Source organism: Thamnophis sirtalis, unplaced genomic scaffold (genome assembly GCF_051295495.1).
Source record: "Thamnophis sirtalis isolate CommonGarterSnake01/CBP01778 unplaced genomic scaffold, rThaSir2_p1.2 scaffold_1, whole genome shotgun sequence".
Classification (NCBI taxonomy): Eukaryota; Metazoa; Chordata; class Lepidosauria; order Squamata; family Natricidae; genus Thamnophis; species Thamnophis sirtalis.
Window position 1 is genome coordinate 6383891 of NW_028261381.1, and position 15960 is coordinate 6399850.

Here is a 15960-nt window from a genome sequence, read left to right on the forward strand (position 1 = left end):
GGGTTTCAAAAATTGTTGGAACCTACTCTGTGGGTGTGGCCTCCTTTGTGGGAGTGGCTTGCCACCCATGTGACCGGATGGGAGTGGCTTGCCACCCATGTGACCCAATATGAAGATGCCGACGACACTTGTCAGAACCACCTCAAATTACCTCACACACAGCACTGGCATGCATAATAATATGATGTAAACTTGTTTTTTAAAAGGCATCTTTGGTTTGCGTCAAAACAACTTCAACACACGCAATGTTCTGATGGCACCACAAACGCAGTAGTCATCCTTACCTTTCACAGAGGCCCTGAGTTTTATAAATATGAGCATGATAGTGTAGAATAATCATATCCAAGGACCAGTGGTGGGTTTCAAAAAACTTTGGAGCCTCTTCTGTAGGTGTGGCCTGCTTTCTGGGTCCACTGGTGGAACCTCTTCTAACCGGTTCGGTAGATTTGACGAAGCGGTTCTACCGAATAGGTGCGAACTGGTAGGAACCCACCTCCGATGTAAACTGAACCCCATTAGGAAAGGCAGGGTGTAAGTCCAGCAAATTAATAATTTATTTATTTATTAGACTTATATACCGCTTCATACGGATTTCAGCCCTCTCTAAGCGGTTTACAAAGTCAGCATATCGCCCCCCACAGTCTGGGTCCTCATTTCACCCACCTCGGAAGGATGGAAGGCTGAGTCAACCTTGAGCCGGTGAGATTTGAACCGCCGAACTGCAGATAACAGTCAGCTGAAGTGGCCTGCAGTACTGCACCCTAACCACTGCGCCACCTCGGCTCTTATAAAACAGATGCATTCCATTAGAAAACTACTTTGTCTCTGCTTCTACAAAATGAGCTAGATATCAAAGCTATTCAATAAGACGCAGCAGGCGCCACAGAAACCTCTGCAGAATTTTGTATGATTTACATCTTAGTGTGAACGTGTAGAACTACACTATTGAGCTATTTTATTCTTCCTTCTTGGCAGTTTGCTATGTAAATGCTCAAGTGTTCTTTAAATGTGTGACTCAAAGGAAGGGGGGGAACCCTCTATTCTCTAGGTGCTGCGGACTTCCACCCACTCTCAAGCCAAGTATAACGAACGCAGCATGGTGCAAATTAAAAGCATGCATTAAACAAGGGGGCTTGGCAAGTAGTTGGCAACAGAAGGCAAACATGCCATGAGTAATATGAACCCAAAACTCACACAAAACCCAGGGAAGATATCCTGCAGAGCACATCCTGCAATCTCTGGAGGCTGAAATCAATTCTAAACTACTCAAACAATTTGTGCTTCTATTACTTCTACTGCTTCATCCTTGTCTGATTCTCTTTGCTTGAAGCCCAATGTAGAAATAGCAGAGTTACAACTGAGGATTTTCATCATCCTCAATAGAGAGAGTTAAAGGCCACCACAGCACAGTAGCAAAACTGCAATCAACAAAAGAATGTTGAATTAGAGTTAAAATGTTTTTATTTTCCATTTTTTCATTTTCATACAGTCACATATATACTGTACATAACCGGGGCCATACAACATTAAACAATAATCACAGCAATTCCTCTTGTCAACAATCGTGGCACAACATAACCGCAAAAGTCAAAAGCGCGCCGACAACACCGCGGCGCTAAAACCGCGATGTCAAAAGAGCGCGACAACAGCGCGCCGACAACAGCGCACCGACAGAAGCGCGATTTAACTTAAGGTAAGGTTTAGGGTTAGGTTTAGGGTTAGATTTAGGGTTAGGTTTAGGGTTAGGTTTAGTTAGGGTTAGGGTTATTTTTAGGGTTATGTTACAGCGCGCTTCTGTCCGCGCGCTGTTGTCGCGCGGTTTTGACGGCGCGGTTTTGTCACCGCGCTTTAGTGACACGCGCTTTAGTCGACCGCGGTTTTGCGGTGGAACCGTCAACAATACCCCCAGAAATATTAATAAAATGGAACTAAAACTCAAATAGAAACCCAATATACCTCTTCCGCTCTCTATACACCTCTTTCTTCCGCCCCCCTCCAACTTACTATCTTCCCTCCATCATTCCCCTCTACCCTACTTCCCCTCCCGCTCTACCACTCCTCTCTCCCGATCCACTCCCTCCCTTCCTTCTCACCTTCCCTCCCATCCTCTCTCCCGCCCTCTCTACCCCTCTTCCTTCTATCCCACTCCTCCTCCCTTTGGTGTATTTCTACTATATGTCAATGTATTCAGCTTGTCCTATTTTTACAGAGAAATTAATTTCTCCTCCTCCAGGCCTGACTCATAGGGCCCCTCGCTGTCGGAGTCTGGTGGCAGCTCCAAAGGCTCCAGCCGAGCCACAACAGTTACACAGAGCACAATTTGAAAAACTGTAAACATAGCCAGGCATAAAACCATCCTATTTGCCATCCTTTAGGGAGGCCAGAAATCAACAGGGAATGGCACCGAGGGACCATGGTGTGTTCACTTCCAGTTGGGGGAGGAGACACCAAGAAAGGAAAGCAAAATAAATGGGGAACCAACCACACAACCCCTTGAAGCATCCTGATGCTGTGGAGACATACAAGAGAGCCTCAACTTCACTTGAGTGTGGCCTTTGCATTTGGAAAAGTCCCGGGTTTTATTTTTTTTATTAGCAGATTTTTAAAATTATTTTTCCCTTCTACAACACCTTACAGTCATTACATCAACATTATGTCATCATACCTGTACATGTATATAATATTTCGCTTCTATATTTACACACCTTTATACACAGTTATATATATATATATATATATATATATATATATATATATATATATATATATATATATATATATATATATATATATATATATATATATATATATATATATATATATATATATATATATGTTTTCTGAGGTTTTCGCGGGTGTTAGTATGTAGGTCTCTAGTTGTTCGGGTTTTCTCCCGCGTAGAATTGGATATGTCTTTGCGACGTTTCGACGAAGTCTCATTCGTCATCTTCAGGCTGCTGCTGACTACTTCAGGTTTGGTGTTTCCACTACTCCTGGAAACACCAAACCTGAAGTAGTCAGCAGCAGCCTGAAGATGACGAATGTGACTTCGTCGAAACGTCGCAAAGACATATCCAATTCTACGCGGGAGAAAACCCGAACAACTAGAGACCTATATATATATATATATATATATATATATATATATATATATATATATATATATATATATATATATATAACACACACACACACACACACACACACACACACACACACACACACACACACATATATATATTGTTTTTTGGCTTAATTAATTTTATTCTTGTTTTGCAGCCATTTGTACCAGTTGTTTATAATATTCATAATATTCCGACTCTTCTTTATCTTTTAATTTCAGTGTTAATTTGTCCATCTCTGCAAATCCAAAGTTTTTTTTAATCACTAATTCGTCCGAGGGGATATTATTTTGTTTCCAGCATTGGGCAAATGCTATTCTAGCTGTAGTTAGCAGATGTACATAATTTTCTTTGTATATTTCCCTTTGATTATTCCCAGTAGAAAGATTTCGGGTTTGTATTTTATCTGTTCTCCTGTAATTTCTTAGCAATAGCAATAGCAGTTAGACTTATATACCGCTTCATAGGGCTTTCAGCCCTCTCTAAGCGGTTTACAGAGTCAGCATATCGCCCCCACAGTCTGGGTCCTCATTTCACCCACCTCGGAAGGATGGAAGGCTGAGTCAACCTTGAGCCGGTGAGATTAGAACTGCTGAACTGCAGATAGCAGTCAGCTGAAGTGGCCTGCAGTACTGCACCCTAACCTCTGCGCCACCTCGGCTCTGTTTGTCTCGATGGGAGTGGGGTGGCTTCCTAAATCATTTCTCACATAATGCTTCACCTCAAAAGTAGTCTAGGAAATGTTTGCAAGAACTGCTAATTAAAAATATGTGCAACAACTTTAAGAAACAGGCTTGCCCAAGGAAATTTCTAAGCTTTATTTGCATCTGAAAGGAGAACAGACTTGTTAAATGTCACACTCCTTTGTTAAAGGCAAGAATCTGTTGAAAAGCATCATGATAAATTTAACTGCTATGTGTTTAGATTAGCACGTCTTAGCTGCAAAAAAACTATAGGGCTGCTAGCTCCCAAACTTTCCTATCCTGCCATGTGAGTGAAGGGACAGCTGGGAGAGCTTTAATTCATAAGAACCACCAGAATTTAATGGAACCATACCCAGCCCAACTCACCTTATAGAAGTGCTGCTGTGAGGAAAATAGGATGCAGAAGTATTAAGTATGTTCACTGGTGTGTGTGTGTGTGTGTGCATGCGCGCACACAAGAGCAGGATAAAAAAATCTATTATTAATATTTCCAATTTCCAATTTAATAAAATTTGTATGCCGCCCACTCCCTAGGGACTCTGGGCGGTTTACAGACAGATAAAAAACATTTAAAATTTTTAAAAAAGGTACATAATTAAAATTGCACATCATCCATTCAGTGTAGGTGGGGCTGGACATTGATCAACAGCCCCAGGCCTGCCAGAACAGCCAGGTCTTGGTGGCTTTACGGAAGGCTGGGAGAGTGGGAAGGGTCCGGATCTCTAAGGGTAGATCGTTCCACAGGGTCGGAGCAGCTACAGAGAAGGCCCTCCCCCGGGGAGTCGCCAGCTGGCATTGTCCGGTCGACAACACCCGGAGGAGGCCCAACCTGTGAGATCTAGTTGGTCATTGGGAGATATGTGGCAGGAGGCAGTCTCTCAGGTAGCCAGGTCCTAAACCATGTAGTGCTTTAAAAGTAACAACTAGCACCTTGGAGCACGTTCGGAGACCAATAGGGAGCCAGTGCAGCTCGCGGAGGATGGGTGTAACATGGGTGTATCTAGGTACACCCAATATCGCTTGCGTGGCTGCATTCTGGACCAACTGCAGTCTTCGAACACTCTTCAGGGGCAGCCCCAATAATGATGTCAGTAAAGGAAAATTAATGTTGATCTTGTCATTCTTCACCGAACATAGAACCTTAAACTCTTATAATCAAAAGAATGGGTTTAGGTAAGGCAACTAAATTACTTCCTCCCCAAATACTCTCACCCAGTGTTAAATAAACTGTCAGCTCAGCCATAAAACACTTAAAAGGCCAAAAAAAATTGAAGAGTTAAGAGAAGATACTAAGAGGTAAGCAAAGGCTCTGGGAAGCAAGGCATAAGATAAACCCATAGAGGTAACGCTTAAGGGAAAAAAAAAACCTGTATCCATGAAATATTGCCTTAGTTTTCTCAAATATATATCTCTTACTACCTTTATTAACTCAAAACTTCTGCCTTCCTCACCCTGCAATGTGCTATTATAGCTACTCACATAGTCTGCAGTGTATCTAATCACATGTACGCTGTAATTTGCACAACACTACATGTTGTCATATAACTCCTTGTGTAGGTGTGGCGGTCACCCATGGCCCAGTGCATAACAGGGCATGCGCAGCCACGCTGAACCACGCAGGAAAAAACAAACTCCATAACATCCTGATAGTTCATAACATAACATCCTGATAGTTCGCTCTAGATGTGCCTTACCCAACGACGCCCAGGATTTGACCATATATAGACAGAACTTCCCTGAGCAGTAGATTAGCAATTGTAGTTTGACAGGCTGTCTTAAATCACATGCTGATTGCTCCTCCTGCCTTTGTCCTATCTCAATAAAAGGGGCTACCAGACCCCAATCTGGGTTGCCTCATCCCGAGAAAGCTCGTGTCCGTGTCTTTTCTCAACATTGGCCTCATGGGCGAACCACGGGTACTTCACAACTACAGGGGTTGCATCCCTGCCTCTGGTACCTTAAGAAACAAAGTGTGCTTTCATGAGATTGCATCTAAACCCCATTATGGAAGAACTGTATGAAAAAATTCCTTCCACACACAACACTACAGGTCCATCATATTTAGCCTATTACAGGCAGCAGGAGGGGGAAAAAGCAAGCACATTGATTGAAACACAGGTAGTCCTTGACTTATAATTATTCATTCAGTGACCAAAGTTACAACAATACTGAAAAAAGTGACTTAAAAGACTGGTTTTCACACTTACATCCACTGTAGTACAGGTAGTCCTTGACAATTCATTTAATGACTGTTCAAAGTTACAACAGCACTGAAAAAAGTGACATGACTATTTTCGATACTTTATGACCATTGCAGCATCCCCGATTACATTTGGATGCTTGACAACTGGTTCATTTTTATGATGGTTGAAGTCTCCTGGGTTCATGTGATCTCCTCTTGTGACCTTCTGACAAGCGAGGTCAATGGGAAAGCCCATAAGATTCTCTTAACACACTGTCCTGCTCCATCACACGTAACTGTGGTTTAGTGAGTTTATTCATATTCCCCAGCAACTCCATTCACCTAAAATCCCAGAACTGTCTAAATCAGTGGTAGTCAACCTGGTCCCTATCACCCACTAATGGGCGCTCCAGCTTTTATGGTGGGCGGTGGGGGTTTGCTGTAACTCGGCTTTGCAAATTTTATAAAGTAAAGTTACTTCCCTACTTTATAAATCACCATTACTGTGGAACCGGTGGGCGGTTAGAAAATTTTACTACTAACAGAGATACAAAAGTGGGCGGTAGGTATAGAAAGGTTGACCACCCCTGGCCTAAATTAAGTCCAGCCACAAGCAGACCAGTGCTAGTCCACAGCGCAATGGCCAAAACTGTCCAGAAGACACTTGAAAGTTTCTCAATCAAAATAAACCCACCACGCAAACTGAAATCCACAACACAAGAGAGTTCAGGAGGGAAGAAAAGTCCAGAGTTTCCAAGTCATGGCACAGGGTTCACCGACAAAAGGGCAAACGACAAAACCGCACCCGACTAAACCAAGGTGACAAAATCGCGTGTTCTAAAGCGCTCCGACGAATGAGCGCTGAATCACGACGACAACAACTGTAAAACTAAACCTAACCCTGAACCTAACCCTAACCCTAAAGCTAACCCTAAACCTAACCCTAAACCTAACCCTTACCTTAACTTAAATCGCCCTTCTGCCGACGCGCTGTTGTAAATCGCCCTTCTGCCGACGCGCTGTTGTAAATCGCCCTTCTGTCGCCGCGCTGTTGTCGGCGTGTTGATGATGTCGCGGTTTTAGCAATGCGGTTTAGTCGGGCGCGGTTTTGTCGTTCGCCCTTTTGTCGGGTCACGATGGCACAGTGCCAATCTACAGCGAGGCAGGAATCACAAAACAGGTAGGTGGGAAACCGACATGTTCCCAGCAAGGCCTCCATCTGTCTGCTGTGCTAAACAGCCAGTTTCCAGTGCAGCCCATCAAGAAGGGTGAGGCTTTCTCTGTACGAGGAATCTGGCTGACCTTTTCTGCACCTGCCTTTTCTATGCCCTCTGTGTTCTTGGATCAGTTGCAGAAGGCAGTTCCTCCTCCTCCTCCTCCTCACTGACCAGCTGCAGCCTACATGCTTTCCCCACCTGGCACCTCAGCCAAATCCCTCAGAGCCATCGATCAACTCCTGACATGACAGGAACCAGTTCATCCTCCCTCAGCTAACATCTAGAGAGTTATCTGGGGAAGTGTTTTTTTTGGAGGGGGGAGTCATCACACTTCACTGAGTTACTAGCAATAGCAGTTAGACTTCTATACCGCTTCATAGGGCTTTCAGCCCTCTCTAAGCGGTTTACAGAGTCAGCATATTGCCCCCAACAACAATCCGGGTCCTCATTTTACCCACCTCGGAAGGATGGAAGGCTGAGTCAACCTTTGAGCCGGTGAGATTTGAACAGCCGAACTTCAGCTTAGCAGTCAACTGAAGTGGCTGCAGTACTGCACTCTAACCACTGCGCCACCTACTAATTCAACAACCATTCACTTAATAAATGTGGTAAAAAAAAAGTAAAATGGGGCAAAACTCAACAAATTTCCCATTTAGCCACATAAATTCTGGGTTCAGTTGTGGCCATAAGTCGAGGACTACGTGTATTGGCATGGTCCATTTATGACAGCTGTACTGTCCTAGGGTCATGTGATCACCGTTTCTAATCTTCCCAGCTGGTTTCTAACAAGCAAAGTCAATGGGGGAAGCCAGATTCACTTAAGGACTGCAGTGATTGGCTAACTACCGGTTTAAAAAAAAACCTAATAAAAAGAGGCAAAACTCACTTAACAGCTGTCTTGCTTAGCAACAGAAATTTTTGGACTCAACCATGGTCCTAAGCCAGGGACTATCTATAGTTAGTGAATAATGTGACTGTAAGATTTTGTCATAATAATGTGAAAAAATTGAGGATTACGCTGTATGCTATAAACCAGAGGTGTCAAACTCAAGGGCCACGGACTGGATCTGGCCCACAGGATACTTAAATGTGGCCTGCCAGAAGATAGCAAAGGACTGGCCCAGTGTACTTCTGGCAGCCAAAATGGGGTACCGGGAGCCCATGGGTATCCCCCCACAATATGTCAGTAGCATTTTATGGCTTTCATTGACCGAACTGGATTGATGTCCCACAATAATTAGTAAGAGGATTTTTTTTTAAAGTTATTAACTGAAAAGCAGTACAAAAACCAGTATTTCACTGTCTATCTACAAACAAACGTGAACAACTTTGCTGTAGTTCAACAAAAAAAAGTATTTTAAAAAACCATTTATTAACTTACAAATTTAGCACTATCATACTGGGCAATAGCTTGTTAACATTGCTTTAGATCAGTGGTTCTCAACCTATTTTGGGGGGGGCCATGCCCCACCTAAGCATCTCTAAAATCCTGATGCCCCCCTGTAACATATAATTCTTGTTATACTCAAAAAGTGAACTCTACTCGCACGTAGGAAGGTTAAAAGGCCATTAACTTGGTTTAAACAAGGTTCAAATTGCCCCAATTAAAAATCAAATTCCCCCCCCCCCCGGGAACCACTGCCTTAGATGCTGGTACTGAAATTGAAGTATTTAGATGCATTTAGCTACTTCTATCATCTAGAGTTCATGGAAATGTTGCTTTGCCAATTCAAGTTTGCTGGAATATAGCAATAGCAATAGCAGTAGACTTATATACCGCTTCATAGGCCTTCCAGGCCTCTCTAAGTGGTTTACAGAGAGTCAGCATATTGCCCCCAACAATCTGGGTCCTCATTTTACCCACCTCGGAAGGATGGAAGGCTGAGTCAATCCTGAGCCGGTGAGATTTGAACCGCTGACCTGCTGATCTAGCAGTAGCCTGCAGTGCTGCATTTTAACCACTGCGCCACCTTGGCTCTTCTTTGGAAGTAGGTTACCCACTTCCTAAATTGATCTATTTATATGAACAGATCTTTTCTTATTTCTCAACTTCACAAATGATTTTCCACCTTACAATTCTTCTTCTGGCTGAATTCATCGGTCTAAATATCACTCAGCTGAGGATAACTGTCAGGCCTGCAATTATATTCCTTTTAGAATTTTGGCCTGCCCCTCTTTCTCTTATTTCATTATGCTGTTTCATTAGTATAGTTGACGGGAGGGGGGAATAGAAAGGAGTAGGATTGTGGAATGTATTGTTGTCATTCTTTTCTAGAAGACCAAGGTCATCTTTTGTCTCCGCACTTTTAAACCTGACCGGAAGCAGCTGGGTGGAGACGCCAGCGTGGAAGAAGAAGATTGAACCATGTGATGGATTGTGGGTGTGGGGACAAGATCATGAACTTTAAACTGGGTGGGAATTCTGATGTCATTTCCAGAATTGGGATTAACACACATGTGCTAAGATGTCTGCTTTATTAAATTGGGACTTTAAGGATCGTTTTGCCTTGGACTCTGATTTAATTCTACATGATGCTTAGATCGCTGACAATAACATTCAGTGGAATTCATGAAATTCATACAAACTCAGGTTCTCCCAAGAGAGTTTATTTTATACCATCCACAGATTCAGATAATTGTCGACATGAGAAAAATACTTACTTGTCCTGTTGGGGTTAATGTGCTGCTTCAGGAGGTCAATGGATCCCAAACTGATGACAAGACGTTGTCCAAACCAGAAAGAGACAATTGGGCCATATTTCTCATGGAGGCTGAGAAGAAACTCATGCAGGCTGCCACTAGTTATGATGTCGGGGAGATTCCCATCTCTGGAATGGAAGGAGGATGAGATTAAGGCAAATTCATTGCAATCTCGAAAGAAGAAATGAAGAACTTAACATAGAATCCCAACATTAAGCTGAGCCATTGTTTGTCCAACTATTTCATTAACTAAATCACAGTAAACTGGGCACAAACAAATAAGCCATAAACCACAATTTGCAGACCAAAATTGCTGGATTTAAAGCATAGTTTATGACTCCTTGAAGTCTAGATCCAAATAATTATGTCACCAAGACCAGAGAGTTTAAAAGTATCCATCTCCAATTAGACATTACTTCCTTTGTTGAGATGAGCAATATGTTTAAAGGATATTTTTACCCTACTGAACCAGTAAACAAACAGTCTTAGAAACTTTGCAGAGATTGCTCCAGACTACAGCTTTATTGTTTGAAAGATGGGGATAAAAATGAGAGGGAAAAACCTAAAATCAGCTAGCAAAAGCATGGAGTAGGCAAGGGAACTGTCTTCAAAGAAAAAGAGAGATCAATTATTGAGATCAGAAGAAAAAAAGGAGCTAGGCAATTGTTGTGGCCCAGCAGGAGCCGTTGGAGCTGCCACCAGACTCCGACAGCGAGGGGCCCTCTGAGTCGGCTCTGGAGGATGTGGAGGACCCTAGACAGGGTTCCGACTCCAAGCAGGGCGCAGAGAGGCTGGTTGGCCACCAGGAGGCACCTGAGCCTTGGACCAGTGGGGAAGAGACAAGGGAGAGTGAGCCGGAGGCCAGTAGTGAGTTGTTCCTGGATGCATGCCATCGAAGAGCTACTAGGCGTCAGGAACAAGTACACAATTACAGGAGGTGATTGTACTCAGCTGGTGGTCATTAGGCTCCTCTCCAAACTATAAAAAGCTACTGGTGCACACGCCCCTCTTTGCAGAAGTCAACGCAGGATTGAATGTCGGAGGACAGTACTGTGAGCTTGGCAGGCTGGATTGCTGCCAAGCCTTAGCTGTGTTTATTGCTGCCTGAGTTTGTCTGAGTTGCTGCCAAGGTCCTTATCTGTTTGTTATGCTTGGCTTTCAGCCACCAACGTCTTGGTGTCTTGCTATTAAAGTACATTCCAGTTAAGTTTGTCTCGGCATTCGTTACTGGATGGAGGAGGGGGTCAGAACAGGCAACAATATACATAGGAAACAGAAAAGGAGTTTCCAACGCTAAGTATATCCTCCCCCAAATAAACCACCCCAAAAGATTAAGGGCGCTTCTGTGTAGAAAAGGGAAATTAAATAGAAAGGAGTAACTTACTTTTCATCAGTTGGTGTGATCCCTGGGATTCCTGAAGCTTGTCGGGAAGACTAAAAAAGAAGGTAACATATTTGGAAAGATTAAGATGTTAATATTATCAAGTCAACACAAAACAAAATATATTACTTAGCCAACTGTTTCCTTAAATCTGGATACTTATGATTTTACCAAATATAGGACTGCAAGTCATAATTTCTAAAGGAATAAACACGTATGTGATTGTAGTTTATTTTAATCTTAAATACATGGAGAGGGACGCGGTGGCTCAGTGGCTAAGATGCTGAGTTGTCAATCAGAAAGATCAGCAGTTCGGTGGTTCGAGTCCCTAGCGCCATGTAACGGAGAGAAAGGTCAGCAGTTCGGTGGTTCGAATCCCTAGCACCACGTAACAGAGTGAGCGCCCGTTACTTGTCCCAGCTTCTGCCAATCTAGCAGTTTGAAAGCACGTAAAAATGCAAGTAGAAAAATAAACCACCTTTGGTGGGAACATAACAGTGTTTCGTGCAGCTTCGGCATTTAGTCATGCCGGCCACATGACCACGGAGACGTCTTCGGCCAGCGCTGGCTCTTCAGCTTTGAAACGGAGATGAGCACCGCCCCCCTAGAGTCGGGAACGACTAGCACATATGTGCAAGGGGAACTTGTACCTTTACCTAAATACATATATTTTGCGCTCAAACTCAGCTATTCAGGATTGTTAATTTATAAATTGCTTGTGTTGCTGATCCATTATGGAGTTCAAAGGAATATATTTTAGGAGTTTCCCATTCAAAACTGGAATACAGATGCAGTCTAACAAAGCAAATTATATTGGATAGCTGAGGTTTAATTCCTCTTTGCTTTTAGATATTGATCTATATATGACTAACACTACTTTTCCTCTTTCTTCCTCAACCTATTTTTTTTTTTTGTACTGAATCTTCCAGACCGTAAAGTTTACATTTTGATTCATCTTAATTCATATTATAGGCTTTCTAAATTATTTAGAAACAGTTACTTTAAAAAGCCAAGGCAGAAAATTTCAAAATAAATAATTGTATTAGATACAGTGTTTCTCAACCTTGGCAACTTGAAGATGTCTGGACTTCAACTCCCAGAATTCCCTAGCCAGCATTCGCTCTGCTGGCTGGAGAATTCTGGGAGTTGAAGTCCACAAGTCTTAAAGTTGCCAAGTTTGGGAACCACTGTCTTAAATGAAACATAAACACTCCTTGGAAGGAATTGAGCTTGACTTGATTTAATGGAAATATTTTGGCAACAATATGGAAGTAGTTAATTGTTACTTTCTTCCAGAATGCCACCTCTGCTTCCCAGTTTTATCTTCACTATTCCTAGTGGAGGGGTGGGTTCCTGCCAGTTCTAACCTCTCTTATAGAAGAGGTTCCACAAATCTACAGTGCCGTTTAGAATCGGTTCCAGCTCCCTCCCCCCAACACCCGTCCGCACATCATCAAGATGAAGAGCGAGAGGAGGAATTCTGGGAGTTGAAGTCCACAAGTCTTAAAGCTGTTAAGTTTGAACACCTCTGGGGTTTTTTTTCTAAAGGGTTAGGGGTGCAAGGGTCTTGTAACTTGACAGCTTTAAGACTTGCACACTTCAATGCCAGAGTTCCTGAGCCAACATGACTGGAGGAGGAATGCTGGGAGTTGAAGTCCACAAGTCTTAAAGCTGTTAAGTTTGAACACCTCTGGGGGTTTTTTTCTAAAGGGTTAGGGGTGCAAGGGTCTTGTAACTTGACAGCTTTAAGACTTGCACACTTCAATGCCAGAGTTCCTGAGCCAACATGACTGGAGGAGGAATGCTGGGAGTTGAAGTCCACAAGTCTTAAAGCTGTTAAGTTTGAACACCTCTGGGGGTTTTTTTCTAAAGGGTTAGGGGTGCAAGGGTCTTGTAACTTGACAGCTTTAAGACTTGCACACTTCAATGCCAGAGTTCCTGAGCCAACATGATTGGAGGAGGAATTCTGGGAGTTGAAGTCCACAAGTCTTAAAGCTGTTAAGTTTGAACACCCCTGGGGTTTTTTTTTTCTAAAGGGTTAGGGGTGCAAGGGTCTTGTAACTTGACAGCTTTAAGACTTGCACACTTCAATGCCAGAGTTCCTGAGCCAACATGATTGGAGGAGGAATTCTGGGAGTTGAAGTCCACAAGTCTTAAAGCTGTTAAGTTTGAACACCTCTGGGGGTTTTTTTCTAAAGGGTTAGGGGTGCAAGGGTCTTGTAACTTGACAGCTTTAAGACTTGCACACTTCAATGCCAGAGTTCCTGAGCCAACATGACTGGAAGAGGAATTCTGGGAGTTGAAGTCCACAAGTCTTAAAGCTGTTAAGTTTGAACACCCCTGAGGGTTTTTTTTCTAAAGGGTTAGGGGTGCAAGGGTCTTGTAACTTGACAGCTTTAAGACTTGCACACTTCAATGCCAGAGTTCCTGAGCCAACATGATTGGAGGAGGAATTCTGGGAGTTGAAGTCCACAAGTCTTAAAGTTGTCAAGTTTGAACACCCCTGGGGTTTTTTTTTTCTAAAGGGTTAGGGGTGCAAGGGTCTTGTAACTTGACAGCTTTAAGACTTGCGTGCTTCAAATGCCAGAGTTTCTGAGCCAAAAATTTTGGTTGCTAAGCAAGAGTGTTGTTAAGTAAGTTTCACCACATTTTACAAATTGGCCACTTCCACCTGGTCACATGGCTGGCAAGCCACTCCCACCCAGTCACATGGCTGGCAAGCCACTCCCACAACACAGGCCACACCTACAGAAGAGGTTCTAAAAAAATTTTGAAACCCATCACTGTCCTAGTGGTCTCCCACCCAAATATTACCCTATCCTGTCCACATTTCTTCAGAGTTGGCTAAATGCTGCCACTTGCTGTCCAAATTGAACACAGACTGAATTTGCTTTTTCTTCCATAGGGCAGAAGAGTGACCAACTAAATCAACTGACCAAGAGCTTCTCCTCTTTCTCTGATTAAGTTTCCATTTTGTTTCCCTACATCCCTTGGCAGATTTCTCGGATTTTCACCAGTGTCGCTGGGAGAACTTTGGGAATCCTTTTCCAGTGCTTTGAGAAAAGATATGAAATGCCCGGGGATGAGGGTGGCGGGCAGAAGGGGACACCCTTTGGCGGGGAAGCAAAGATGGATGATCTCTGGAAAACCCAGAGAGCGAGGTTGGGGTGGGGGGGGGAGGAAATCAGAAAATGGTTTCTGTCCCCTCTTCGGTCGTCCCAGTAAAACTGCAAGGAACGACGGAAGAGCTTTACTAAACCGTAGCGGCAAAACCATGCATAGAACAGAATAACCAGAGTGGGAAGGGGCCTTGGAGGTCTTCTAGTCCAGCCCCCCCTCCTGCTTAGGCAGGAAACCCTACATTGCGGGAGTTCTCCGTCGCAAGGAAACTCAACGGAACTGCTGCTACTTCCAGACAGTCCCAGACGCGAACTGGAGGTTGGAAAGCGAAACGTCCTGGCTCTCTTGGTCTGCGGTTAAGCCCCGAGTTCTGACTTCCGAGTAAAGTTGCCTGGGGTTGCATTGCAACGAGTGCGTGGCGGCGAAAGTCCCCTTTGCTTTACAGACAGTTCCCCCCCTCCCCAGGCTCTCTCTCTCACTCTCTCTCTCCCCCTCCCTCCCTCTCTCTCTCTCTCCTTCTCCCCCCTCTCTCACTCTCTCTCTCTCTCCCTCCCTCTCTCTCTCTCCTTCTCCCCCCTCTCTCACTCTCTCTCTCTCTCCCTCCTCTCTCACTCTCTCTCTCTCCTTCTCCCCCTCTCTCACTCTCTCTCTCTCCCTCCCTCTCTCTCTCTCTCTCTCTCCTTCTCCCCCCTCTCTCACTCTCTCTCTCTCCCTCCCTCTCTCTCTCTCTCTCTCTCTCTCTTCTCCCCCCTCTCTCACTCTCTCTCTCTCCCTCCCTCTCTCTCTCTCTCTCTCCTTCTCCCCCCTCTCTCACTCTCTCTCTCTCTCCCTCCTCTCTCACTCTCTCTCTCTCTCCCTCCCTCTCTCTCTCTCCTTCTCCCCCCTCTCTCACTCTCTCTCTCTCTCCCTCCTCTCTCACTCTCTCTCTCTCCTTCTCCCCCCTCTCTCACTCTCTCTCTCTCCCTCCCTCTCTCTCTCTCTCTCTCTCCTTCTCCCCCCTCTCTCACTCTCTCTCTCTCTCCCTCCTCTCTCACTCTCTCTCTCTCCTTCTCCCCCCTCTCTCACTCTCTCTCTCTCCCTCCCTCTCTCTCTCTCTCTCTCTCTCCTTCTCCCCCCTCTCTCACTCTCTCTCTCTCTCCCTCCTCTCTCACTCTCTCTCTCCCTCCCTCCCTCTCTCTCTCTCTCTCTCTCTCACACACACACACACACACACACACACACACACCCCGCTTATTTACCGGGCAGAGATAAAGCACGGCTCCCACCAGGATCAACAGGAAGGTGACGGCGAAAATGGCAAAGTCCAGCATGGTGGATCGCTCCAGGCCGACCGCCTCCCCTCCTCTCCCTCCTTCCTTCCTTCCCTCCTTCCTTCCTTCCGAGAGAAACCCCGTCCACGTCCACTCCGCTCTCCGCAGCTCCAACGCAGCGCGGCGGAGCAAGAAAGAGGCGGAGATCCGAGGGAGGGACGGAGGCGAAAGCAAGCGAGTCTTTAAAGGCGCCAGCTGCGCTCGACCTGGCTGCGCGCCCACTT

At 44.5% G+C, this 15960-nt stretch overlaps 1 protein-coding gene across 1 annotated transcript in view; it reads right to left on the reverse strand.

Moving 5' to 3' along the window:
* Nucleotides 1-15821, reverse strand: part of CYP20A1 (cytochrome P450 family 20 subfamily A member 1) — a 40160-nt gene extending 24339 nt beyond the window's left edge. Inside the window, exons 1-3 of the mRNA XM_087707010.1 lie at nt 15665-15821; nt 11310-11359; nt 9887-10053 (exon numbers count right to left, since the gene is read on the reverse strand). Of these exons, the coding sequence (XP_087563136.1) occupies nt 9887-10053; nt 11310-11359; nt 15665-15736 (289 nt within the window). The 5' untranslated portion in view covers nt 15737-15821. The remainder of the gene's footprint in view (nt 1-9886; nt 10054-11309; nt 11360-15664) is intronic.
* Between the last annotated feature and the right edge of the window lie 139 nt (nt 15822-15960).